The sequence below is a fragment of the Euleptes europaea genome, chromosome 1, assembly GCF_029931775.1.
Source record: "Euleptes europaea isolate rEulEur1 chromosome 1, rEulEur1.hap1, whole genome shotgun sequence".
Lineage (NCBI taxonomy): Eukaryota > Metazoa > Chordata > Lepidosauria > Squamata > Sphaerodactylidae > Euleptes > Euleptes europaea.
Window position 1 is genome coordinate 48,300,837 of NC_079312.1, and position 27,877 is coordinate 48,328,713.

General features: G+C 42.4%; 1 protein-coding gene across 1 annotated transcript in view; it reads right to left on the reverse strand.

The window, feature by feature from the left end:
- SUMF1 (sulfatase modifying factor 1) overlaps positions 1–27,877 on the reverse strand; it is an 83,791-nt gene that overhangs the window by 23,143 nt on the left and 32,771 nt on the right. Inside the window, exons 4-7 of the mRNA XM_056846804.1 lie at positions 17,332–17,414; positions 12,157–12,279; positions 9,871–9,985; positions 6,587–6,700 (exon numbers count right to left, since the gene is read on the reverse strand). Of these exons, the coding sequence (XP_056702782.1) occupies positions 6,587–6,700; positions 9,871–9,985; positions 12,157–12,279; positions 17,332–17,414 (435 nt within the window). The remainder of the gene's footprint in view (positions 1–6,586; positions 6,701–9,870; positions 9,986–12,156; positions 12,280–17,331; positions 17,415–27,877) is intronic.

Genomic DNA, 27,877 nt, shown 5'->3' on the forward strand with positions numbered 1-27,877 from the left:
TCTGCAGGATCTTCATACTCACTAGATGAGGAGACTTGCTCTCAATCCTTTTTAAAGCACATTATTTGTCAGTAGACGGTGTAGTTTGGTGGCTAACTGTGCAACCCAAAGCAGGTACACTCAGAAGGAAATCCAACCAGCTTCAAAGAGACTAAGTGTTTTTAGGATTGCAGCCTTAGATTTTAACTGCAATCCAGGAAGTCTCCAGTCCAGTTTTGCCTCTGGTTTTTTTTCTCTTTAAGTCGCAGCCACCTTATGGAGACCCCATAGGGTTCTCAAGGCGAGAGACCTACAGGGGTGGTTTCCCATTCCCTGCCTCTGCATAGCAACCCTGGTATTCCTTGGTGGTCTCCCATCCAAATACTCACCAGGGTCCATCCTGCTTAGCTTCCGAAATTTGACGAGATCAGGCTAGCCTGGGCTATCTGGGTGAAGGCTTATGCTACAAACCATTTATTTCAAACATTTATAAGCTTGCCTTTCTCCCAGACCACTGGGACTCAAGGCACATCACATCAATAAAATCAGCACAAGGCAACATAATTCTAAGAACAGAACTAAAGACAACCAGCAGAAAAACTTTAAAAATAATGTCCTAACACAAACGCCCACACAGAGATCTTGAAGTGTTTAAGGCTCTTCTAATGAGTTGGTTTTAGAAGGTCTCCAAAACTGTAAAGCAGGGGTGTCAAACTCAATTGTTGGCTGGACATGACATAAATGTCACTTGGTCAGGCCGGGCCCAGATCGAGAGTGGGGGGTGGGGTGGCTGCCTCGGCTGGCTCGCGGGCCAGATAAGAGTGCTCAAGGGGACAGATCGGGCCCACGGGCCTTATGTTTGACCCCCCTGAGAAACATAAATCTCCTAATTTCCTGTTGGAAGCCAAGCCTCAACATGAGCGCAGCCAAAGAAAAGTGACTAGCAGCTACCCTTAGGTGATACTGTCCCTCAGTCTTAATATGGAGGTAATAGTGGACCATCTCATAAGGCTACAACAAGATCATGCACAAATAGACCTCTGAACTCTGAAACCTCTACAGAAATGCTAAGTATTACCACCTCCTCTGGGTCTCCCAATTCTAGCCTTTTAGAGCAACCAGCAAGCAAAGGACAGGGTGACTCCAATGAAAAGGAAAAAAACAATTGGTTGCCAGCTTGAAGCGTCTAGGCTGAGTGTTTATTCTCTCTCCTGCTAGAGGTATTTATAGCCTGAACATGGCTGAGGGCCTGAGCCTAAGGGCTCGTGGTTCTTTGCTCATGGCCTCGTTCAAACAGATTACCTATTGGACATCAAGCCAGGATGTCTCGTTTGCTGTTAAGCTACATAGTATGTAAATGTATTGAGAATGTATTTTTGCAAGCCACTTTGGGTCCCCATTGGGAAGAAAAGTGGGATAAAAATATACTAAATGACTCAAGGCCCAAGACTCAAGAGGTGTAAAACTTAATCAAGAAAGTCAACTGAAAGCTGTCTGAATGTTATAGAACCAGAAACTTTCTTCTTCTTCTTCTTCTTCTTCTTCTTCTTCTTTTTACCTTCGTATGATTCAAACCATTTGCTCATCTCTTGAGGCCCCTCTGAAAACGCCTTGGCAGCTGCAGCTCTCTTTTCAGAGGAGCAGATCCTACCTGCCTTGAATGAATCAAGCCTAAAAATGAAGACTTCTGACTGTGAGAGATTCACGCTGTTTTTTGAGTCAATGTTACTTGTATTACATCTTAGCCCTTGGGGGGGGGGGGGAATGCTTTTCTCAAAACACAGCGGGGGAAAGTATCCTGCCACTTTTACTTGGGACACACTTGCAACTCCCTGGTCCCCTTTTTTGTCTTGGAACTAAGCCATCGTTTACTCTGTAGCTTGACTTTGCAGCCTCTGGAGCCATGCCTGCCTTTTAGCAAATACTGTTCATCTGGTATGCTGTCGCTTCAGACAAGAAGTGCCAGGCAAGGCCTAAGGACCTGCAGATGCAGCAAAGCAGGATGGGAAGGAAGGACACCAAATGGAGGAACAGGCAAAAAGGATGTATACGCAAACAGCCGTAATACAGGCATCTTTTACAACTTCATACAATCCTAGGGTAACCTCACTGGTTTGCTTTATTTTCTCGGCTGTTGTGTAAGAGTTACATTTGAAGCTGCTGACTTTTTACACTTACTTCATACCACAACAAATCTTCTCCGCGTCTCTATTAGAGGCTAATAATTGTGAAAAGCTATACTTGAAACAACGGTTTCTCTAACTTCCTTCCTTGCTAAATGCTGTATATCCAAGAAAGTGGAAAGCCTGACAAGTTTTAAAATTAACCAGAATTTATGCAGCCTTTTAATGCATTACATAAATATATAGGTAACTCACAAATTCTGTGAAGGAAACTTGCCTCCAGGAGAATTTGTCCTAATTTAATTTAGTTAGTGTGTTATTCAAATTAACATAGTTAGTGATGAGACTAAATTATGATGGACTTTTCTCCCCCCTTGAGTACTGAAGCTGAATGTGATACTTGGTGCGTCACAAGCTTTAAAAAAAAGTATTAAATACATACTTTTTACTACCCTTCCAAGGAGCTTAGGGGAACATACACAGCCCTGTCTAAGTATCTCCCCACCCCACTTCTAGCCTTACAGCAGCCTGTGGTCTATCAAGGTCACAAAAGGCAGTTGACTGCTAAGTAGGGATTTGAACCCAGGTTTCCCTACTGTCACTGTATCCAGTTGACCACACTGACTCTTTTAAATGGTGTCGGAATATGCAGGTGGGGGGGGCGTGGTGGATGACCTTGGTTTTACTTTCACTCATTAATTTATTTACAGGCAAAGATGGTGTAAAATAAAGGCTTTTAAAGTATACTGGTGACATGTTTCAAACATCTTTAAAAAAAAGAACAACAGAGATGCCAAAATTAAACTTCTTTAAATAAAATGATGTGGACAGAACAATTTCTGTCAGCAATGCTGATTCTATGACCTTAGGCAGATCATGAGAGGGAGGGCACCTTGGCCATCTTCTGGGCAAGAAGTATGGGTCACTGGGGGTGTGGGAGGGGAGGTAGTTTGGAATTTCCTGCATTGTATAGGGGGTTAAGACTAGATGACCCTGGTGGTCCCTTCCAACTCTATGATTCTATAAACAAACAATCTAAAGTAAAGTATTTTTTAGAATATATTTAACCAATAAACAAACTTCTAGCTGTTCTGGCTAATGAAAATAGTTCTTTAAGTTGGAAAGAACTGTATTAAAGTATGAAAAAAGATGGCATCTGTTTATTTAAGGGACAGCTTTAGATCCCAGGCAGTCTGGGACCTATAGAAGAAAGTGTGAAATTCCCTGAGAATTTTGTCTCGGACCCCTGACTGAAGTACCTGGAAAATACATAGAAGCACAGTAGGGGCAAATCACAGCTCCTCATAGCAAGTTTCTAGGATGTACATACAATGTTGATAGGGTTGCCAACCTCCAGGTACTAGCTGGAGATCTCCTGCTATTACAACTGATCTCCAGCCGATAGAGATCAGTTCACCTGGAGAAAATTGCCGCTTTGGCAATTGGACTCTATGGCATTGAAATCCTTCCCCTCCCCAAACCCCAACTTCCGACCAGTGGCAAAGAGGGACCTGACAACCCTACCTGTTGACCACTCACACAGTACTAGGGAAGAGTTTTGAACATATAATTACCTCCACCTTCTTACTGTTCCAGAGGAAAAAACCCTGCAAATGGCCAATCTCACAGCTCTTCCAGGAGTCCCATTTTAATTCAGATAAGTTTACAGTAAGAGTTATAGTTTGTACACCGGTGGAACAGAAGAAGAACTTTGCTTGAATGGGGGAACGGACAGAGAGAACAATTGCACACTTATAATCTTGTAGTATATTAACCATTTCAAAAATCCTAAAATTCATAATATTTCCTGCCCATCATGCAAAGAAAAACCACAACAGGAAAAAATGGGAAAACACATATTTAAAAGGAACAGTGTTATTGCATATATTAAAAGATAAAAAAGCACAGCCATTACATCTCAGCTAATGGATTATTCCCAGCAGCCTGTTCCAACAGAAGTCGAAACCCTGGGTTCTGGTTATTGCTCTGCTATGTCACCTGATCTCCCTGCTGCCTTAGGAATGTCAAGCATCTAGCATTCAATCTGTTTCAACCTAGGAAACAAAAAAGCGATGTCTTCTTTTCCTTCATTCAAAGAACATTCCGTAAATGTTGGACAATCAGCTTTTGGGGTAGGTCACCGAGTTTCTAACAACACACATTCTAAGGAATGGCAGAGGAAAAAGCTAGCGGGGCTGAATTTTAGCATCAGGAACTGAACCAACATCTGAGTACCATAAAGCGATATAACCCAGTTAGAAAGGTTCTTAACCGTTTAAGAGCCAACAAGCAAATAAATACCAACGTAAGGCAGAAAAGAAGGGAGGGAGGGAGAACTTGAAGGACTCATATGTCAACATATTAAAATATATGCTGTTCTGTTGGTGCCAGCACAATGTACATATCCATCTTATTATTAATCTGTATTGGCAAACTGGGAGAGGGGGCCTTCTGTAGGGTTGCCAACCTCCAGGTACTAGCTGGAGATCTCCTGCTATTACAACTGATCTCCAGCCAATAGAGATTAGTTCACCTGGAGAAAATGGCCGCCTTGGCAATTGGACTCTAGCATTGAAGTCCCTCCACTCCCCAAACCCTGCCCTCCTCAGGCTCCACCCCCAAAACCTCCCACCGGTGGCGAAGAGGAACCTGGCAACCCTAGCCTTCTGACAAGTCACACACTACTTGTTTTCATTTTTATCAGCAACAGCTTATTTGGGGGAGGTGTTGGAGGCACGGCTTGTGCCTTATGGAAAAGAGGGATTTTAAGGGCAAAGGAGCAACCACAGTTCAGCGGAGCTCAAGATGAAGTTACAGCCACCACCTGGACGTTGGCAACCCTATCTGTTACCCAGCATCTCCAGTTAAAAAGGGTTTCTGGCTACCAAACTAGATAAGTCCTCTGCATAAGAAAAAGCCCTGCTGGGCAGAGCAGATGGCATCAGGACAGACAGAAATCTGATTCAGTAAGGAACCAAGAAACCTTTTGGTTCACTAAGCAGTCCTGCAAGACAAAACCTGAGCTTGTAGAGCCTGAGCAGTTCAAGAAAATGATTGTTATGTCCCACGCATTTGCAAGAATGACACAAAGCTCCGGTTTTCACAGGATATATATGAAAGTAGATAGTCACCTTAAGGGACTGTCATACATAACAGCAAATTATAGGTAAGAAAGTATGCGGGTCTGTGCATTTCAACTCAAGCGGTCACATTTTTCCTTTTACCACTTGGTTTTCAAGAGCCTCTAAATCCAAAAGGGATCATACTTTTTAAATGAAATAAGCTGTTCAACAAGCAGCTGTCAAGAAAGAAAGTTGTTAAATATAAAGCCTACAACACCAGCATGAAGCAGGATGCTTTGGGAAGCAAATTCTAGAGAAAGCACCATTTCCCTCCCCCTTCCAGCTTCCCTTTAATTTAAAGCATTTTCATCCCACCTCTCTGTGTGTTCAAGGCAGCCTACAACAAAAGAAAGACATTCAAGCTGAAGCGGCAATATGAGGCAGTGAAAACACTTAAATATAATCAGCATCACAAAGGGTACTAATAAACGCACCAGTTATAGTTAGATACACTGTCCTTGAAGAAACGGCTTTCGAATCCTGCCTAAAAGCCAGAAGAGAAATGCACAAGTTCAGTCTTCTAAGAGACTGTTCCAGCTCCTCAGGGCTGTGGGTGGCACAGCCCTGCTTGCTTTGAGGGCTGTTCGGGTGGTAAGCGCACCTTCCCTGGAGGTTTTTAAGCAGAGGCTAGATGGCCATCTGTCAGCAATGCTGATTCTATGACCTTGGGCAGATCATGGGAGGGAGGGCATCTTGGCCATCTTCTCTGCATGGAGTAGGGGTCACTGGTGGTGGTGGGGGGAGGTGGTTGTGAATTTCCTGCATTGTGCAGGGGGTTGGACTAGATAACCCTGATGGCTCCTTCCGACTCTATGATTCTATGGTTCTACTCTATGACTTCTCACCAGGAGAGAACACGGAACAAGGCCTATCAAAAGATCTCAGCTGGTGGTAAAGGAGGGTCCCAAATACAGAGATTCTGACAGAGGTATGTTGCATCCAGGCTATGAAGAGCTTCAAATGGTCAAAAACAGCTCCTTGAACTAAGCCCGAAAGCAAACTTGGAGGTGATGGAGGTGCCTTAGTAGTGGTTGAGCATCATCCTGCCCTCGAGACACCAGGGAGGAGGTAGGCTATAGCACTCTGAACCAGTAGAAGCTTCTGGAGCATTTTCGAGGGCCACCCCATGCCAAACGCTTTGCCCTAGTCGAGCCTTGCATTTGAAAGGCATGGATGACCGCAGCAAGTTCCCAGGACTCTCAGAACAGACATGGTCGTCGGATGTGATTGACAAAGGGCAGTCCTGGCTTTTTGCAGAAGCAACCCGAAATTAAATATGAGTTATGCGTGGGGGTTTAGTTGGAGGAAGAATAAAGAGGGGGGTATCTTCCATGACCCTTAGTACTAACAAAATATACTCACTGGATTGTATGTTTCATCTGCAGAATGATTGACAGCCCACCAATCCAATGTCCATTCCCAGGAATTTCCCACCATGTTGTACAAGCCATAACCATTTGGAGGAAATGCGGTCACCTACCAAAAAAAAAGACAAAGAGTATGGTCTGCAGTTTAGAAAAAGAAGACACTGAAGAATTGGTTTTAATACCCCGCTTTTCTCTACCTACAAGGAGTCTCAAAGCGGCTTACAATCACCTTCCCTTTCCCTCCCCACAACAGACACCTTGTGAGGTAGGTGGGGCTGAGAGAGGTCTAAGAGAACAGTGACTGGCCCAAGGTCATTCGGCAGGCTTCATGTGGAGGAGTGGGGAAACAAACCCGGCTCTCCAGATTAGAGCCTGCCACTCCTAACCACTACACCATACTGGCTCTTTAATGATTCAAAAACCATTAGACTAGACCAGAGGACACCAGAGCAGTTCACAATCAACAGACTGCTTGTTTTGCCTCTCTGTTTCTCCCTGGTCTCCTCAACTCTCACTTTCATCACCTCTCACCTCTTATGGATGCCGCCATTGTCTAAAGTTTCCAATTCCACTGAGCTTCAAGGAAGGCATAGCTGGGCGTTTGCCTGGTGTTTTGTTGCTGTTGTTTGATTTTTAAACCGGGCCTTACATAGCATTACCCATGTTTAGTTAATTTCAACCTTCCCTTTTGACCCAACAACAACTCTGAGGAAACGCACACAGATGAGTCTATTAGTCAAAAAGAGAAAAGGTCAAAGACTCCTGCCCTCACTAAAAGATTGGCCTTTTCCTAAATCCAGCAAGGGGAACACATTTTCTTGGCTTTCAGTGAGCACCTGTTGTTTGACAACAGTCAAACGTTCCAACCGATCAACGGACTACATTGCCACCATTACAAACATTCTTGATTTAAAAGGGAGTGTGCCTTGTTCCTGAAGAACAAATAAACAGATATTCATCAGGACAAAACACTATCGCCCAGCCTTGGTACCTACCTCACCCTCATCGATTCTTTTTTATTATTATTATTAAACAGAAAGAAAACATTTTAAACAATAACAAAAAAGTTACAGAAGGAAATTAAACAATCACAAGTAGAAAAAATAAAAAGTCCCATACCCCCTCCCTGTGATCTGTGCCCGCCCACCCCCCATTGTGACTTCCGGAGAAGTATCTCTTAACTTTATATCAACCACTATATATTTAATTTCTCTTTAATACCCCTCATCGATTCTTGAATGTTTCCCACTTCTGACCTTCACTTCACCAGCTCTACCAGCCACATGAAGGTCTTCTTCTCCCTTACCTAACTCCACAAATGCTATTGCTCACCTTATTGCAGCAGTTATACAATCCCAGTAGGGGGGGAAAAACTTGATTTTTTTTATTGCTAAGTGACAGTCTGAGTGCCTCATGTTTATGGATGGAGACAATTTGTTCTCAAACTTGAGTGGAATATGAATATATATATATATATATATATATATATATATATATACACACACACACACACACACACACACACACACACACACACACACACATACATACACACACACACAATTTACAAGTCAAATTGTTCAGTTATTAACTGCTGTCATCCCAACCTTTACATTTATCACAGAGTGGGTAATTAGTTGCAAGACAATAGATTTCCATCCAGTAGACTGAGCTTGTACCCGGGTGTTTCTAATCAATGTGTGTTGTGGGGTTGCCAGGTCCCCACTGGCCACTGGCGGGGGATGGGGGTAGGATTGCCAGATCCAGGTTGGGAAACTCATGGAGATTTGGGGATGGAGCCTGGACAGAACAGAGACCTCAGAGGGGTTCAATGACATAGAGTCCATCCTTCAAAGCATCCATTTTCTTCAGGAGAATGGATCTCTGTAGTCTGGAAATGAGCTGTAATTCCGGGGAATCCCTAGGTCCGCCTGGAGGGATGCCTACTCTTAACTGCTACACCACATATTGTACAGTTGCAGTGAACTGCACAAAAATAACAAAACTGGCTAGCTATCTTACTTGTGAGTGTGTGGTCAATTAGAACTTGGGATAGAAATTCAAAATTCCCTCCTATGAGACTTCTGTCCAATCAATTCTCAAACAGAAGATCAAAAGCAGCGACAGGATGACCAAACAGTATTATCGGCATGTTGATTCTACTCCTTCCTCCACCATCATCAGTTTGAAACTGCCGTCTCCCTTTTAGGGAATGTAGCTTGGACTTTTATGGACAACTGAAAAACAGACAAGCCTGCTTTGTCATATAATCCGTCTGCAACAAATGTCACGTGACTTTCTATAGTGTACTCATGCTGGCACATGGGCATTAAATATGGGTCCTGCGTCTGAAAAGGTTGACTTGAAAGACCACTGCCCTACACCAAGCCTGCCATCATCAATGTCCAGACTTCTGACTTGCTGTTGCTGTAGACAAAATATGGAGCCGTGTTTACCGGATCCAGCCAGCCTACTTTTGTTTACATCTTACTATTACAAATGCCACTTATAAAAGATTCATGGTGCTGGAGATCTTTGAGGCAATCTGAAACTGTGCATACAGCATTAGTCTGACTCTGTGCTATGAACAAGGGCTAATGCTAATGTGTTAACTATGGTTAATACTGGCAAAGGAAAGGAGGCAGGATTTGTGCAGGAGATGGGAGAGAAACATATAAGCATATAGCCCTTTCGGGCTATTTTAACAGCAGAATTAGCAATATTAGGGCTGTACCAGATCTGTAATGGGGAGAGGCTGTGGCTCCGTGGTAGATCACCTGCTTGGCATGCAGAAGGTCCCAGGTTCAAGCCTCGGCAACTCCAGTTAAAAGGGACTAGGCAAGTAGGTGACGTGAAAGACCTCTGCCTGAGACCCTGGAGAGCCACTGCCAGTCTGAGTAGACAATACTGACTTTGATGGACCAAGGGTCTGATTCAGCATAAGGCGGCTTCATGCATTCTTGACAACCTGGGGGGCCATTCAGCAGAGAAAAGCAGGACAAAGCAACTCAGAGAAACAGCCTGCCTTACAGACTGTGTCCCAAGCTGTATTGGGATCTTTGCCATATATTGGTTCTCCCAAGTTTGCTTGCAACTTTTTTAGCCTCATCTGCACCATGAGGACCCGCTACACACATCTGACAAATTGAACTCTCGTCCATGAAAACTTATGCCAGAATAAAAGGAAAGACTGACACAAGACTCTCGCTTATTTTTGCATTCGGGAGGTTATCCATAAGCTCTGGGGATGCTGCTCGTCGGCTTCACTCTCAGACTTACGGGTGAAGTTCCTTTGTATCCATCCTCCTCCGTATTGCTCGTAGGGAATTCTCCCTGCCAGATATTAGCGTAGTGCTGACCTCTCGGATGAAGCTTGTTCCCCCATGGGAAGAGTCTGTTGAAAGAAGCACAGACAAATGTTATCCAGGAAAACAGAAGGCTGCTTTTGGCTCGGAGTCAAGAGAAGATCAAAGATAAGAGGGGTCAGTGGCTACCAGTTTCAAAAGATTATTTTTATATGTCACTTAGTATGAGGCTATGTGCTGCACACAGAGTGATGTTTAAAAAAAAGAGAGATGTGCTCAGTATCCTGTACTTATATGGTAGTTTTACCAGGCAGCATCACAGATGTACAATATGAAAGCAACCCTGTTGATCTTGCAAGAGAATTGTTCCAAAATCTTATCTCCAAACAAAACCAAAAACCAGATGTTCAATAGTGCCATCCTAAACGGAGTTACACCCTTCTAACTCCACAGATTTCAATGGACTTAGGGTATAACGCTGCGTAGGACAGGACTGCAAGACTATAAATTCAGCTGTATAGATTAGGGGATGTAATCCACATGAACAGAATATACAAAGCTGAATGTGTTTAACAAGATATACTATTATAGAGATGAGCATGGATATTCTTGTAGAGAGAGAAGGGGAATCCAGATTATCCTAGTAATTTAAGGATTTATTCTTAAATGAGGATTGATCCTTGTGATGTAGCTTTAGGGAAGAGAAGCAATTACTGGACTACATTTGGGGATTAGAAATCAGAGACAAGATATTTAAGATACAAGTAGAACATCATGCTTTCAGGGTCTCCATTTTGATATGTTAACACAAATTGCAAAACTATGTCATCTAAAACATCTCTAGTGGAGGCAAAGATTCAAGGATCTGGGCATGTATTGAGGGGATTTGGGATTCTGTTCTTTGAATGGCAGACCCTTGTGTCATTTCACAACCGTTCTTGGCTCCCAGGCACACTATGTTTCATACACAAGGTTAGTGCTATTTCAAAATAATCATTGACCATCTTTAGGATGTTTCAAAGACAGTTATTCTGACCCCCATTTATCATTTCCAGTATCAGTGAAGAAGGTAGGATGTGTAGACCAGGGGTCCCGAACCTTTTTGAGACATGGGGTACATTTGGAATTCTGACACGGCATGGTGGGCGTAGCGACAAAATGGCTGCTACAAAACTGCTGCCACAGGAGGCGGAGCCAGACACAAAATAATCGCCATAGCTTAATTTCAGTTACACAGTGTAGATCCTGGTGCTATGCTGCTGCCAAAGCAATGTTTTTTAAAAAAATGTGCACTGCCAATCATATGTCCAATAGTCAATCAGAAGCCTTGCTGGGCAAAAGGCCTGCCTAAAAACTTCCTAAAAACACTCGGTAGGCACCAGAAAAAGCATCAGCAGACACCATGGTGCCCACAAACACTATATTGGGGACCCCTGGTGCAGACAAATTCAGACTCAAAATGGGGTTGGGAAGGAAAGATAGGGAAAGGATTTCTGTTCTTGCAATAAAATAACTGGGGGAGTAATAACTGGGGGGAAACAAGTCCCTGCCTTAAAAAAAAAAAAAAACTAGAGGGATAAAGACAACACGTTTGCACTCATGCTGACAGGGAATACTGGCAACAGAGAGTAATATGCCTTGGGAGGCCCTCAGACGGGAGAAGCTAAACTGAAGTGAAGGTGCACAACCGCCAAATTCTGGGGCAAGTAACATGTGAGCCCAATTTCTCCCCCACTTTATAGGATGTGTTCAGCTTCCTCTGAATCTAGAACACCTACCCCTTCCACCCATGGAATTTTAACATCCCCTCTTTCACTTATTAACACTTGACAATGTTTCCTCACATGGATTTTTATCACCGGAATGCAAAACACATTCTGGCAAGCTGGAAAATATGGCCGGCCACTTCTTACGGCCTAGAAAAACAAAGAGCCCCATTTGTCTCAAAGATGAATGGCAAAATACTTTTACTTCTGAGGGGAAAAAAGAGTTTAGGATTCCTCATTTGAAAAAAAAAAAACCTCAGCTTTTCATCTAAATAAACAAATAAACACAATTGATTTGAGAGCCTGCATGTTAGCCACTCTGAGCCCTGCTTCGCGGTAGGAGGGCAAGATATAAATTGAAACAAATAAATGATAAATAAATAAACTTTGCCTAATCTATGCAAAAGCTGAGACTAGTGAAACTGGTGGTGGGAGGGCTCTGTTCCCTATTTTTGCCATCGTCTGCAAAATAAGGGGGGAGGAATGGTAAATACCTGTTTTCAAGGCCCCCTCGACAGCTGTATTCCCATTCAGCTTCTGTTGGTAGCCGTTTGCCTGCCCAAGTACAAAATGCTACAGCATCATTCCAAGAGACATGAAGAACTGGATGATCTATTCTGAGACACAATAATAAATTAAAAGAGAAATCAATGGAAATGAAGCCAACCTGCCTTAATTCAAGTCCTAAACAGAGTCAGAACCTCTTGCCAAACAAAGAAATTGGCTGACGCAACACAGAGTGCGCCAACATATATAGCTAACAAAAAAACAAAAGTTAAAACTTTCTGAATGTTAGAATTCCAGTTATAGACTAAAGTACATACAAGATTTTAAAATCAAAACTCAAAACCCACTGAAGTGAAAAAGCACATTAGCTCAGAAATAGTATTTAGGCAAAGTGGGATGGAAACAGCAAGATACTAGATGGAAGCCATTTTGTGTATTCCAAAGTAGAATTTAAGAGAGACTACTACGGCACTTTACACACACACTAAAGGCCACAGGTAAAGGTCCCCCGTGCAAGCACCGGGTCATTCCTGACCCATGGGGTGATGTCACATCTCGACGTTTACTAGGCAGACTTTTGTTTACAGGGTGGTTTGCCAGTGCCTTTCCCAGTCATCTTCCCTTTACCCCCAGCAAGCTGGGCACTCATTTTACCGACCTCGAAAGGATGGAAGGCTGAGTCAACCTTGAGCCGGCTACCTGAAACCAACTTCCGTCGGGATCGAACTCAGGTCATGAGCAGAGCTTGGACTGCAGTATTGCAGCTTACCACTCTGCACCACAGGGCTCCTAAAGGCCTCAGGTACCTAGCTATTAATAAAGGTTCAAGCAACACTTTTTGAAAGATCCTTGAAACTGTTTTTGCTTTGTTTGCACAGTTAAAATAAGACTGCAAATGTGATTCTAATGAGTTTCACAGTTTCATCACGCACATTCGATCTGTTAACATAGAAATCCGGAAAAAGGTGCGCTTGTTTCACAAAGTGAAATGACAATAACCATCCCACGATTTATATCAATGTACTGAATTCTGGAAAGCCCTTCAGAAATGCACCAATTGCGGAGGTCTATGAGAGAAGGTGCACATAAAGAGAAAAGCTTTAATACCATAGATAACATCAAGGAGGATCCAGTCAGACATATGGGCCACAGACAAAATCTGTTGGATGAGTTATGGTAAGCCTCAAAGTTATGGAGTATAGGAAAGTAAGAGCTGTAAGGATGAAGACTCTATGGGGTTATTTGTTCCCCTGTCCTGTCAACTAGGCGCCCAAATTGGCACAACACGTGAAAATCTCATGTTTTCATTTCCCTCACATACCTCTTGCCTTCTGGCTCATCTCCCTTTCTCCCTCAGTTCCCCCCGGACACATGTGCTGCCTCATTCTCACATCAGCTAGTCATCAAGTAGGGTTGCCAGCTCCGGGTTGGGAAATACATGGAGAATTGGGGGGGGGGCGCCTGGAGAGGGATGGGTTTGGGGAGGGGAGGGACCTCACCAGAGTATAATGCCATAAAGTCCACCTTCCAAAGCAGCCATTTTCTCCAGGTGAACTGATCTCTATCGCCTGGAGATCAGTTGTAATCCCAGGAGACCTCCAGCCACCACCTGGCGGTTGGCAACCCTAGTCATTAATATACTTTTTATCTACCTCCCACCTTTAGATATATTTATTATTTATTTACTTCATTTGCACCCCATCACAGTGGGGAACAAAGCAGCTTACATCGTTCTCCTCGCCTTTTTATCCTCAAAATAACCATGTGAGGAAGGTTAGGCTGAAAGTATATGACTGGAACCACCACCTAGTGGCACTTCCACGGCGGACTGGTGACTTGAACCTGGGTGTCCCAGATCCTACTTTGAAGTTCTAACCACTACAGCACACTGGCTTTCATAGGGTGGCTGCTGTTGAACAGTAGCAAGCAGCCAGGCCTACTTGAGTAATTAAAGTTGAGTCATCAAGTCTCTCAGTGGCTGCTGCCAGGCCTGGCCCTGATAAATCCTCCCTCAAAAGCCTAAACAGGCAAAAGCAGCCCTGGAAAGGGACCTCCCCCCTCCCCCTGCCTTTTAGTGACAGAAACCAAGCCTAGAATGCTGTGGTTGCCTAGCAATAGGCACTGAGAGTTTCCATTTCTTAAACCTACAGGCACTTCTTTTATCGTTTTGGGTTTTTTAATCCCCCAATGTTGTCAGTTTTTTAAGATTTCAGATTTGTCTGCAAACCTGGGGCATTTTTCAGGTTTGTGGAAAGATCCATTAATGGCTCCAGTCACTGGATTTAAGTATCCTTAGATTTGGCTGACTCGGCTATTAGATTATATATGTATAATTGTTGGTACCTGGTTAATGGCTCACAACCTATTCCCAGGTCTTGGTCATAAACTTCCACAATGCATTGCTAAAGGGAGCAGATTCCTAAGAATGTTGTTCAGCATTGTTTTTGACCTCTCTTTTTAATCCTCTCATGGTCAACTAGCATTCATTCTTTCCCACTGGACAGCAAATGATTGAATCATCTTGAGGAGCCAGCACAGAATGATGTGGTCAGATTACCAGCTCTGAGGGAACAAATCTTATCAGTACTCTTTAATGACAGACTCAAGGCCATTTTATGTGTGGCTGCTTTTAACAAACAGTCTTAATTCGGGGGGGGGGGGCACGGAGAAGAACATACACTGTAATGCAGAAATGTATAAATAGTTTTTTGTGGGAACAGAAGTGGGGGGGCTGAGTCAATCATTACAATAAATGTTTCCATGAACTTGGGAAGGCTTTTATTTGTCTCCCTGTTCCATAAAAGACTCCCTGGGGAACCATGGCAGGCACTTTCATTTTAATAATACAAATAACAGGATTAAATTTATATTGGTAATGTGATCCAACAGAAAAGGATGGTCACTTGTTCTATACCTTAAGTACATCTGAATTGAAACATTACAGCTCAATAAAAACCAAGAAAATCACTCCAGTTCCCCACTTCCAAGTTTTAATTGGTAATTTATATAAACAATATCTTCCGTTTTCATTTGCCTGTTACTTCAGTGTACTTTGTCGTGCCCACGGTTCCCAATTGGTAGATTCCAAACACAAAATAGCAGCTCTGTTAAGGACTAAACATGAAAAGGACTGCACATTCCCTATCCTCTTCAAACACTGCTCACACAGATTAGAGTTGCTAACCTCCAGGAGAGCCCTGGAGTTCTCCTGGAATTACAGCTGATCTCTAGGGTTGCCAACCTCCAGGTGGTGGCTGGAGATCTCCCACTATTTCGACTGATCTCCAGCCGATAGAGATCAGTTCCCCTGGATAAAGTGGCCACTGGGCAATTGGACTCTAGGGCACTGAAGCCCCTCCCCTCTCCAAACACCACCCTCCTCAGGCTCCACCCCTAAAATCTCCAGGTATTTCCCAATCCAGAGCTGGCCACCCTACTGATCCTCCAAGCTTCAGAGATCAGTTCCCCTGAAGAGAATGGCAGCTTCAGAGGGCAAACTCAATGGTGTATTAAAAATTCGAAATCCCTCCCAAATTCACCCTTCCACAGGCAGTGGAAATCTTCAGGAATTTATTTATTTACTACCTTGTCTTTCTTCCCACTGGGGACCCAAAGCAGCTTACATCATTCTCCTCTCATTTTATCCCCACGACAACCCTGTGAGGTAGGTTAGGCTGAGACAGTGTGACTGGCCCAAGGTCACCCAGCCAGCTTCCATGGCACAAATGGGAATTCAAACCCCGGTCTCCCAGCTACTAGTCTGACACTCTTAACCACTACACCATACCAGCTTTCCGTTTCCCAGGCCAGAGTCAGCAGCTCTAACACAGATGGTTTTTCTGTGGAGTGCTGGAGAGGTTTCCAAGCCAGAAATGAATTCTTAAACCAGGGGTGGGGGACGTCAGGCCCGGGGAGAAAAGGAACTTCCCCCCCTTGCAGAAGAGTCCTTAGCTATGGGGCTGTTAGGACCACCCCCCAAAAATGGTGTTAACCCTTTCCCACCCGGGCCGTGGAGAAATGTATTTCCTCTGCAGTACAAGAGGGCTGGGGGTGGAAGTGGCGACAATGGAGGGGTTAAAGGGGGCAGGGCCAGAATGCGCAGGAGGGGCCGAGTTCTTAGCCAGTGTGTCCTCATTTCATCCCTGCAGGCAGAGGTAGAATCCGGCCCTGACCATGCAGAGCAGGAGCAACTCCAACGTGCGGCTGGATGGCTAAGCCCAGCTGGTGCAACAGACCATCCTGTGCCACCAGGCGGGTGAGTGCACCACCGGTTGGATGCCTGCCTGCCTGCTTGCCCGCACCGGGGGGGTCATCTGGGGCAGATACCTGCTTGGGGCTTGGTCGGCTAATTTTTAAGTTGATAATTTTGTATGGCCCCCAAATGATGTTATAAATATCCAAATGGCCCTTGGCCGAAAAAAGGTTCCCCACCCCTGTCTTAAACGGACGGCCCTCACAGCAAACACTGCACCCATATTTCTGCATCGTGTGCATCTATGTGGCAGAGCGGACCAAAGGTATTAGTAACACACCAGGCATAGCACTGGGCCAAAATTACTTGACACAAACAATACTCGTGAGTCCACCATACACCTTGATTACATAGGAGCAAAGTATAATAACTGAGAGCAAGAAGGAAGTAAAGCACTGGAAACAAAGTGGCAAAACCAGCAGATAGTAAATATCCCAAGTAGAGCCAGAGTGGTGTAGGGGTTAAGAACAGTGGTTTGGAGTGGTGGACTCTGATCTGGAGAACAGGGTTTGATTCCCCACTCTTCCACATGAGCGGCGGAGGCTAATCTGGTGAACCGGGTTGGTTTCCCCACTCCTCCACATGAAGCCAGCTGGGTCACCTTGGGCTAGTAACACTCTCTCAGCCCCACCCATCTCAAAGGGTGTCTGTTGTGGGGAGGGGAAGGAAAGGTGATTGTAAGCCGATTTGAGTCTCCCTTAAGTGGTAGAGAAAGTCGGCATGTAAAAACCAACTCCTCTTCTTCTTCAAGAACACAAAAACAGTTCGTGAAGCAGCTTCTCACTAAATAGTTTGTCCTAGGAGGCAGAGCACAAAATCCAGGGCAAGCTTCTCTGACTTTTAAACACACACCTCATTTGAAGGAGCCCAAAGCGTCAGAGTTGAAAAGCATTCGCTGTGTAGTACTCACCGGTTTGAAATATCAGAATCAGGACCCTCGGGATGTCTCCAATTAGCTCCTTTAACAGGCAACCACCAGGGAGCGGCTGCAACCTAAAAACAGGCAAAAAAATTAGGAAAAAAAAGAAAAAGATTGTATGTCCTGCTGAACAGGCCGTCGTAGATCATCCTAGAAGGAAGATGCCAGTGGTGAAAGCGTAGCTGCGCCATTTTCTTAACTGAATGGTTCTCATCCTGTGTTTGCTGGCTGTCTAGCTGGTCATCCATCACAAGTAGCAGGCCAGACTGGAAGCCAAATGAAAGCCCGTGCCCCTGAGAAGCAGGAGACAATACCAGTGAGCGGTGGCACAAACTACCTCCTAAGGGCCACAGGATAACTGCTCTGTCTGACTGAAACAAAATTTTAATTGCTTGACCACCTCTGGTTTTCCCCTTCAAAGTATGCTATGAACAGAATTTATAAGGAAGCAATGCCAAGAACATTGCTGGGCATTAGTCTTCTCTCCCAATCTGACAGGTTTGTAGGGTTGCTTACCTCCATATGAGGCCTGGAGATCTCCCAGGATTACCACCGATCTCCAGACCTGAAGAGACCAGTTCCCCTGGAGAAAATGGCTGCGTTGGAGGGTGGACTCTAGGGCATAAAACCTTGCTGAGATCCCTCTCCAAACCTTGCCCTCCTCAGGCTCCCCCTCTCCCCACCCCAAATCTCCTAGTATTTCCCAAGCACAAGTTAGCAACTCCTCGGGTTGGATCCAGTAATTTATAAACTGTTCCACTTGTGCAAACAGTAGTGCAATGGCTTCTGTCCCAATCTGCGGCCTTTTAATACAATTTTTAAAGGAATGCCAGAGTGCATATGGAGTAATGGCATGTATGGGTGGGTCACATGGTTTCATACTACTTGGTTTTAAAATTGTAGCAAAAGAAATACCTTGAGCTTTGTTTTGCACATATGGGAAGGACAGTGGTGGTACAATTGTTTTCACTCAGCTCAGAGACAACTAGAAGTAATTTTTAGTGCTTCCGCAAGGAATGTTGTGCACACAAAAAATCTCCCATGGTTGCCAGCTCAATAATTTGGTTGCAAACTTTCCCAAATATACATCAGGTGTTTTTTACTAATCTTTCCCACACTTGATAGCTTTCACTGACTTTTTGCATCGTGTAGTGGTTAAGAGCGGTGTAGTGGTTAAGAGCGGTGGTTTGGAGCGGTGGAGTCTGATCTGGAGAACCGGGTTTGATTCCCCTCTCCTCCACATGAGTGGCGGAGGCTAATCTGGTGAACTGGATTTGTTTCCCTACTCCTGCACAGGAAGCCAGCTGGGTGACCTTGGGCTAGTCACACTCTCTCAGCCCCACCTTCTTCACAGGGTGTCCATTGTGGGGAGGGGAAGGGAAGGTAATTGTAGGCCGTTTGATTCTGCCTTAAGTGGTAGAGAAAGTCGGCACTTAAAAACCAACTCTTCTTCTTCTTCTCTTCTGTTGTATGATAGACGCTTGGAGGATGAGGTTCAAGTTTCCTTGTACGCGACTTCCGGTGGTGCCGTTGGAGAGAGCACTCCATTTCCCCAGGCTGTCCTGGGAGAAATCCAAGTTTGCGTTATTTTTGGGGTACATAGATACCCCAATCCGACCCTTGCAAGTGGGTTGGAAAGCAGGAACTCCCTGCAGCCCGCAAACGCGGTTTGACCTCCTAGGTACTCTGAGGGGGCTTTTTTAAGCCCCTCGGAGTCCTAGACGCCGGTCCTGCGAGGGCACTAGGGAAGGACATCGCCAAAACGCAACTCTGGCAGCAAGCTCTACCCTCCACCGCCTTAATACCAACATAAGGACTACATAAAGAAAAGAACCTCACCCAAGTGAGTACAAAAGAAATCTTCGTCTACTTACTAGAAATTTGAACAGACGGGGGGCTGATAAGAATATTTCTGGGACCCCCACCCCTCCATAATCCGAACTGAAAAAGTTTGATCTGAGTTAGTCATCGGGATTAGCGACAGGAGCCTTATCGGATCGATCAGCCTAAACCATAACAAAGAGTCGGAAGGATACCTTTTAGATTGACAAGAATTATCACCAATGAGAAGGTCCGAAGGAAGGGGAGGGTGATCTCTCTTCCTGATTTTCCGGCGAATTCCTGCCACGTTTGCAGTAAGGGAGTGCCTGGAACGGAAGACTCTCTATAACACCCTCTCTATCATTGGAACTAAAACAACAGGAAGTAGCCGCGGGACTGAATATCCGTCGCACTCGAGTTACTTTCAAATCATTCCTGAAGGAATAACCATCGAGAAGAGGCGATAGAAGGTCTGCAGCACTAGCAACTTCCTGTTTACTTCCTGATTAACCCGATCTAGAGCGACCGAAAAAACTCACTGGTATTTTAAAACTTTAAAATGCAATTTTAAAGCCAATTTCGACTCTTTTCAACCCGAAAAAATTATTAGGCTGATCTTTGAACTACCATCTTTTAACCAGCACCTTAAAGGCCCTGTCGGTGGACATGTATTTTACCAGCTTTTTTTGAATGTAAATGTCTCGACCCCGCTCTGGCTCACTACACAGCCCTGCCTATACTAAACTAAGGGACTCTTTACAAACCTCGACCATGGAAAAAAAGTTACAGGATATGCTAACTAAACAAACTGAGGCAACAAATAAACAGTTTGAACAGATGTCTACACAGATGGCACAGTTGACTTCTATGATGACAAATCTTGGTCAAGCATCCCAAGCTATTAATCAGAAGTTGGATGTGGTCACTGGAGACTTGAAAGAAGTAAAAACTCAAATGACTGTTATGAAGACAGATATGCAAGCGATGGATGTATCAATTAAGAAAGTGATGGATGAGCACAAGGACACAAAGAAAAAATTAACAAGCCAAGAAAAACAGATTGAAACAATACAAGCGGATCAGATGGCGGCAAAAAATCAAATGGCAATGATGGAGATGAGAGTGAGAGAGACCAATCTTCGTATACGCAATTTTCCAGATATGATGGGAGACAATAAAGAATCTGCAATACCAAATTTGGCCTACTTATTTCAGATAGATGAACAAGAATTAAAACAAGCCATTAATAGAATATACAGGATACCACTACCTGCTAGAATGAGAAGATCTAAGCCAAGAGATTTGATGATAGTGTTCTATGACACCAGAGTTAAAGATAAGATTATGAAGATTCATTATGAAAATCCAGTGTCAGCAGGAGATTCCTCTCTTATACTACTGAAGGATATTCCAAGGCATCTACTTTCACAGAGGAATAACTACAAAGACTTTGTGTCTATACTGAAAGCTAATGGTATCAAATACCGTTGGATTATGCCACAAGGTTTGGCTTTCACCTATAAGGAAGTGAAAACGACAATTCTATCCCAAGCAGATGTGGGGAAATTTCTGAGAAAATATAAAATGGACCTTAAAGAATTACCTGGAGAGAAGGAGGAAGAAGAAGAGGAAGAAGAAGAGGTACAGGGTGCAGAAGGTGGTACCAAACTATAGACTTTTTATTTTGCTAAAAAACACTACATTATGGCAAAAGCAATTTCTTGGAATGTAAATGGACTGAATGAGAAAACTAAAAGGGCCAGAATCTTCAAATATCTACAGAAATATAAATACTCCCTAATTTGCCTACAAGAAACCCATATAGCTTCAAAGCATAAAAAATACTTGGAGAAACAGGTGCTTGGACAAGCATTTATTGCTTCTGCTAAAACTAAAACAAAGGGAGTGGTAATCTATGCCCACCCCAGTCTCTGTCCAGAACTAGTATATAAAGACAATGAAGGAAGAATTGTAATTATTAGAACTAAAATATTGGGACAAAGGACAATAGTGGTTGGAATCTATGCACCCAATGAAGGGAAAAAATCCTTCTATGAAAAATTACACGACCTGATAGCCCAGTACGCAAAAGACCAAATTTTATTGATGGGCAACTTCAATGGAATTATTCTCCCATCTCTGGACAAAAAATCAAAAGCAAAAGATATCAATGATGGATGCTTGCCTAAATCTTTCTTTGCCATGGCTTCAGAATTAGAATTACAAGACATTTGGAGAACAATGAATACAACAGCTAAAGAATACACCTTTTATTCAGCAAGACATGATTCACACTCCAGAATCGATATGATATGGGCCAGTAAATCAATTTTCACGCAACTACGTAAAATTCATATTTTACCTAGAACTTTTTCTGATCACAATCCTGCTACCTTTGATTGGAACAATAAACAAGCATTTAGATGGCGAATGAACGATAAAATTTTAAAAGACAACAAGATACAAAAGGAATTACAGGTTTTAATGAAAGACTTTTTTGAAATTAACCTTAATGGGGAAACTTCTTTAAATACAGTTTGGGACGCATTCAAAGCTGTTCTGAGAGGTTTTATGATACAGAAACACTCGGCCTGGAAGAAGACTCAATTGCAATTTACAAACAATATACTTTGGAATTTACAAAATTTGGAGCAGAAATTGGTAACGGTAACACAGGAAGAGGAGAGAAGAGAAATTCAAATACAGATTTCTGTATCTAAACACCAATTAAATTTGGTAATAATGGAGGAAATGAATAAAAATCTGAAACTTGCTAAACAAAAGTATTTTGAATATGCAAATAAACCAGGAAAATTTTTAGCAACACAACTGAAGGACTCATTTCAAAAGAAGATCATAACAAAAATCCAAACTGCTAAAGGACCAGTTTATTCAACTTCAGAAATTCAGAAAGAATTTGTTTCATTTTACTCTAAGTTATATCAGAAAGAAAATACTCCAAAACAGAAAATAGATAAATTTCTAAACTCAATACAGATGAAAGCTTTGTCAATGACCCAGAGAGAATGTATTGAAGCTCCAGTAACAAGGGAAGAAATACAAGAAACAATACTGAGACAAAAAACGGATAAAACACCTGGACCAGATGAAATTACTGCACTATTTTATAGAACATTTAGTGACAATTTAGTTGGATTTTTTGGTGCACTTTACAATGCAATTTTGGACGAGGGAACATCCCCGGAGACTTGGTCACACGCATTTATATCACTGATACCCAAAGAAGGAAGAGATCCAGAAAAAACATCTAATTACAGACCTATATCGCTCTTAAATGTGGATTACAAAATTTTTGCTTCGGTTTTGGCATGTAGGATAAAGCAATTCATTAAGGATCTTATACATGAGGACCAAGCAGGTTTTATACCAGGAAGGCAAATAAAAGACAATGTAAGAATTTTACTAGATTCACTGGAATACTATGACCAGAATATTCAACAAACTGCGGCTTTTGTATTTTTGGATGCAGAAAAAGCCTTTGATATGGTCTCTTGGAACTTCTTGAAACGGATTTTGGATAAATTGAACTTTGGAGATCGTTTTCAGAAAGGTATATGGGCTATTTATACCTCCCAACAAGCTAAAATTTTGGTTAATGAATCAATGTCAGATAACTGCCAAATCACGAAAGGGACTAGACAGGGATGTCCCTTGTCTCCACTTTTATTTTTGTTGGTGTTGGAACCGCTATGTGTGAAACTAAGAAGTATGGAGGACATCCGCGGGCTAAGAATTAAAAAACATGAATTTAAGTTGAGAGCATTCGCGGATGACCTACTGCTAATTTTGGAAAACCCAACACAGTCAATGAATATACTTCAGGAGACTTTGGATGATTTTGGAAAAGTATCAGGCTTTAAAGTGAATCAAGAAAAAACAAAGATAATATTTAAAAATTTATCGGAAATACAACAACAGGAATTTATATCATATACTGGCTGGGAGAAAGCTAACAAAGTTAAATACCTGGGAATTTGGATTACTGCAAAGAATAAAGATCTGTTAACCAACAATTACCTCAAGTTATGGGGTAAGATTAAAACTGATATGATTATATGGTCAAACAAAAAATTGTCATTAATGGGACGTATCTCAACGATCCAAATGAATGTCTTACCGAGGATGCTCTTCTTATTCCAAAATTTACCAATAATATCACAAACTAAATATTTTGAAACTTGGAGGAAAGACATTTCAAACTTCATCTGGCAAGGAAAAAAACCAAGGACTGCTTATAAATACTTGGTGGATCTAAAAACTAGAGGAGGTTTAGCACTGCCTAATTTTCAACTCTATGCTGAAGCGGTAGCTTTAGTATGGCTAAAAGACTGGATGAATTTGTCAAATGTACATTTGTTAGACTTGGAAGGTTATAATAACTTAAGTGGATGGCATGGTTATTTGTGGTATGATAAAATTAAATTACAAGCAACATTTCGTAATCATATAATCAGGTCCTCTCTACTTCGTATCTGGATGAGATATAAACACATTTTGGAACCAGAAACACCGATGTGGATATCGCCCCAAGAAATGCTAACTTTGCGCCCACTTAGACCAGACAAATTTATTACTTATCAAGATCTAATTAATTGGGAAGGAAAGAAATGCTCACTAAAAGACTTTCAACTTCTTAAGGATGATTTACAATGGCTTCAATATTACCAAATCAAATCAGTTTTTGTACAAGATGCTAAAAAAGGTTTCTCTAAAGAAAAATCTCCTTTTCAAAGGATTCTACTAGACAATAATACAAAGCTGATTTCTAAAATGTATAATCTCCTTTTAACAATATACTGTGAGCAGGACACGATTAAACCAACTATGATCGATTGGGCTCAAAATGTGGGACATGATATTGTTTTAAATAAATGGGAAAGATTATGGTCTAAAGATTTAAAAGGAATAAAAGCACAGTCAGTGCGAGAAAACATCTATAAAATGATGTATAGATGGTATCTAACACCTAAGAAAATTGCAAAGATTTATAAAACGATGTCCCCTACTTGTTGGAAATGTAACAAAGAAATTGGTTCCTTTTATCACATGTGGTGGACCTGTGACAAAGCCAAAGACTTCTGGGATATGATCTATAATGAATTGAGATTAATACTACAAAAGAATATACCCAAAACACCAGAAATGATGTTATTGAGTATGATTCCAGACGACTTAGCAACACAAAGAACTTTTTTGATTTATGCCACAACAGCTGCGAGACTGCTTTATGCAGCGAAATGGAAAGGGCTAGAAACTCCCGAGAAAAAAGACTGGATTGTTAAAATGTTTGAAGTGGCAGAAATGGCAAAACTCACAGCTATTCTAAATGAAGAAAATGACGTTCGGTTTTTGGGGGAATGGGGGGCGTGGATGCATTATTGTGAATATGAGTTAAAATTGGGAAGAATGGAAGAATATTTTCTAATCTGATCCAGAGGATTATTTTTGATCTTTTTTATATTGAATAAGCATAATTATATTTACTAACAGATTATGGTTTTTTATATATGGTATTGATATTTTATTAAGATTAGATTACCTATGACGGGATGAACTTTTTATTAAGAGGCAGATAGAGGTGAAGGGGAAGTCAAAAAATTTTCCATTTATTTTTTTTATTTTTTATTTTCTCTTTTTTATTATATGATATGGAATTATAATAACTTTAGGTTAGAATTGAAATTTGATATTGTTATAGATGTTGTTTAATGCAATGGAAAATTTCTATCATAAAACCCAATAAAATTTATATTAAAAAAAAGTTTCCTTGTACGCGGCTCTGATTGTTATAGAAAAAGTAGGATGCAGATTTCCAAACAAACGACAGTGCTCCAGAAACTGAGGGTTCCCGTCAGTATGATGTCAAGACTGTAATGTTTTCTTTGTCAACAGGATTAGTTTTAACCTCTTTCCTGCTTTTGCCCCCAATAGTCTTGGAGCAGAATATTTACAGCATCGCTGTACACCGAATAGTACACAAAGTACATTTCACAGTTGGCTCCTGGCGGTTCAGGTTTTTTTTGCCCTGTGATAACATTTAATTGAGGCCAAAACTCAACCTTCACACATACAGTCTGTTTCAACTAATTAACTGGCTAATCTCTTTCCAATGTATTGTTGCGGACTTCCAGAAGATGGAGACAGAACTGCCACAAAGGTTTCCTGAGTCGTGTTGATTCTCAGTGTAAATTACATGAGACAAAATGGCTTTTTTGAAATTGCAAACTAAAATCCCACCTCTCACAATTAAAAATAATATAGAGGGAAAACACTAACGTTGAGAGCAGACTTGCATGTGGCAGGCCTGAGCACATAGCTTGGCAGAGTGCAAGTTTCACAGAATACATAGCTGTGTGCTGCCCTTTTTAATGAATAAACTATATGAAAAGAGGAGATTTGCCAGCAACCACAGGTTACTGATATGTAGGGTTGCCAAGCTCCAGGTGGTATATATACAAAAAATACCTCGTGCTAGAAGAAACACAGAAACACTACTGATGGCTAACTGGAAATATAATCAATACCCAAAGGCAATGAATGAAAAGAAAATGATATGTACAATCGCACAATCACAAAAAGGCACAAAAATCAAGGAACAAGTACAAAGTCCCGAAAAATAAGTCCACACTATTGGTGAAGCGCTCAAGACGAAGTAAGTGTAGCTCCGCTCTGGGTGTGAACATCTACCCGAGCGCGGGTGCAGATGGAGTAGGAAACATCCAACGGCGACTGGAACAGTAACAAGGATCACAAAGGTAGTGATCACATAGAAGAATCCCCAAGATGGAAACCCAGTATGAATCCCATTTCGCTATTGCTTTGTCTATCGGGAATTAGTCACAATGGATGAAAATCTATCACATTGCTTGGTGTATATACATGCTATATTCAAACGGAAGGCTGTTTGCTCCAGGTGGTGGCTCCAGGTGGTGGCTGGAGATCTCCCGCTATTACAACTGATCTCCAGGTGACAGAGATCAGTTACCCTGGAGAAAATGGCTGCTGGGAACTCATTTTACTGACCTCGGAAGGATGGAAGGCTGAGTCAACCTTGAGCTGGCTACCTGAAATCAATTTTCTTTGGGATCAAACTCAGGTCATGAGCAGAGCTTTTGAGTGTACTACTACTGCAGCTCACCACTCTGTGCCACAGGGCTCAGAGTGTTTTATAGGCCCTCTGAATCTGAGACAGACAAGGAAGAGCCTTGTGGAGGAATCCACAATACTGAAGCAGGCACAGAGAAAGCCTGAGAAAGGGAAGCAGTCTAACATATCCTTGCAGGGGTCAAAATGACCAAAAGGTACTGCTGCCCTGATTCGTTCAAGTATTTGGCACCAGGTCACGAAGCCTTGAATTAGCACCTATCTCAACCCTGTAGTTGTCAAGCTTACATTAGCTCAATAAGCTAATGTTTGAAAGAACAGGGCCAAAATCCAACAATCCCAGGTCATTCGTCCACGCTGTTCCTGAGCAGTGCAGCAAGCGTTGCAAAATGATCTCAGAAGATAATTTTAGTCCAGCGATCTGTAAAGGGAGCTGGAGGTCTCACAGCCCATGTTCTCATCTCTCACACTGAACCCCACTTTAGAGTAAGTTTCAGCTTAGAGTTATGTCTGGATGCTGATTAACCCCATTAATTCTATTTAGGAGGCAGGCCACAGAGTGGGATTTTAAACCAGAGTTGCATCCTGGCTTTATGAATCCTGGTTTGGGATAACTCTGATTGGATGTTACATCCCAAGTGGAGGAAACCCCGGTTTGTTCAATAGCACTACACCCAGGGCACAAATACCATGCCACTCCTTCTGCAGCTGGTTCTCACTGGCAACAAACCACCTGGGATTTCTAAACAGACTCTGAACAGCCTGAATCCTCTGCTGCACTAACCTTGCAGCTCCTGTTAGTTTAAACGGTGGTTAACTTTGACATGTGGATGCAGCTACCAAGATAATATCAAGCACTCCACCCAAGTAACTGACCCTCCATCAGGTTTTTTAGGCCCTTGGCAAACAATACCACCTCCTTTCAACCTCAGTTTTTCATCTGTGAAATGGGAATAACAGCAATCTATCAGGACAAACAAGCAACCATTGACATGGATCCAGTCACTCTGTTCAGCAATGTTTGAAGCCTTCCTCCAGCCTAAGGAGATTTCCTTCATCTTAAGTGGCTCTTCCGTTGCAGGAAGAGTAATTTAAATTGTAGAAAGGCTTCTTATGATGGAGGAAGGGGCTCAGTCTTGGCTATGCATCCCATTACTCCTAAAAGCCAGTGTGGTGTAGTGGTTAAGAGCGGTGGTTTAGAACAGTAGACTCTGATCTGGAGAACCAGGTTTGATTTCCCACTCCTCCACACGAAGCCAGCTGGGTGACCTTGGGCTAGTCACAGCTCTCTTAGCCCCACCAACCTCACAGGGTGTCTGTTGTGGGGAGTGGAAGGGAAGGTGATTGTAAGCCAGTTTTAGTCTCCCTTAAGTGGCAGAGAAAGTCGGCATATAAAAACCAACTCTTCTTCTTCTAAACTTGAGCCTTAAAGCTAAAAGGGGGCTGCAGATATCTCAAGAAGTATTAATATTTTATCCTACATTTACTGGCTCCACATTTTCTCTCTGTGACTTTTCCCATGTGTATTTGTTTTCTCATAATATGTGTCTTTATAATGCAGAAGGCAAACCTACTTGTTTGAAACAAGAGA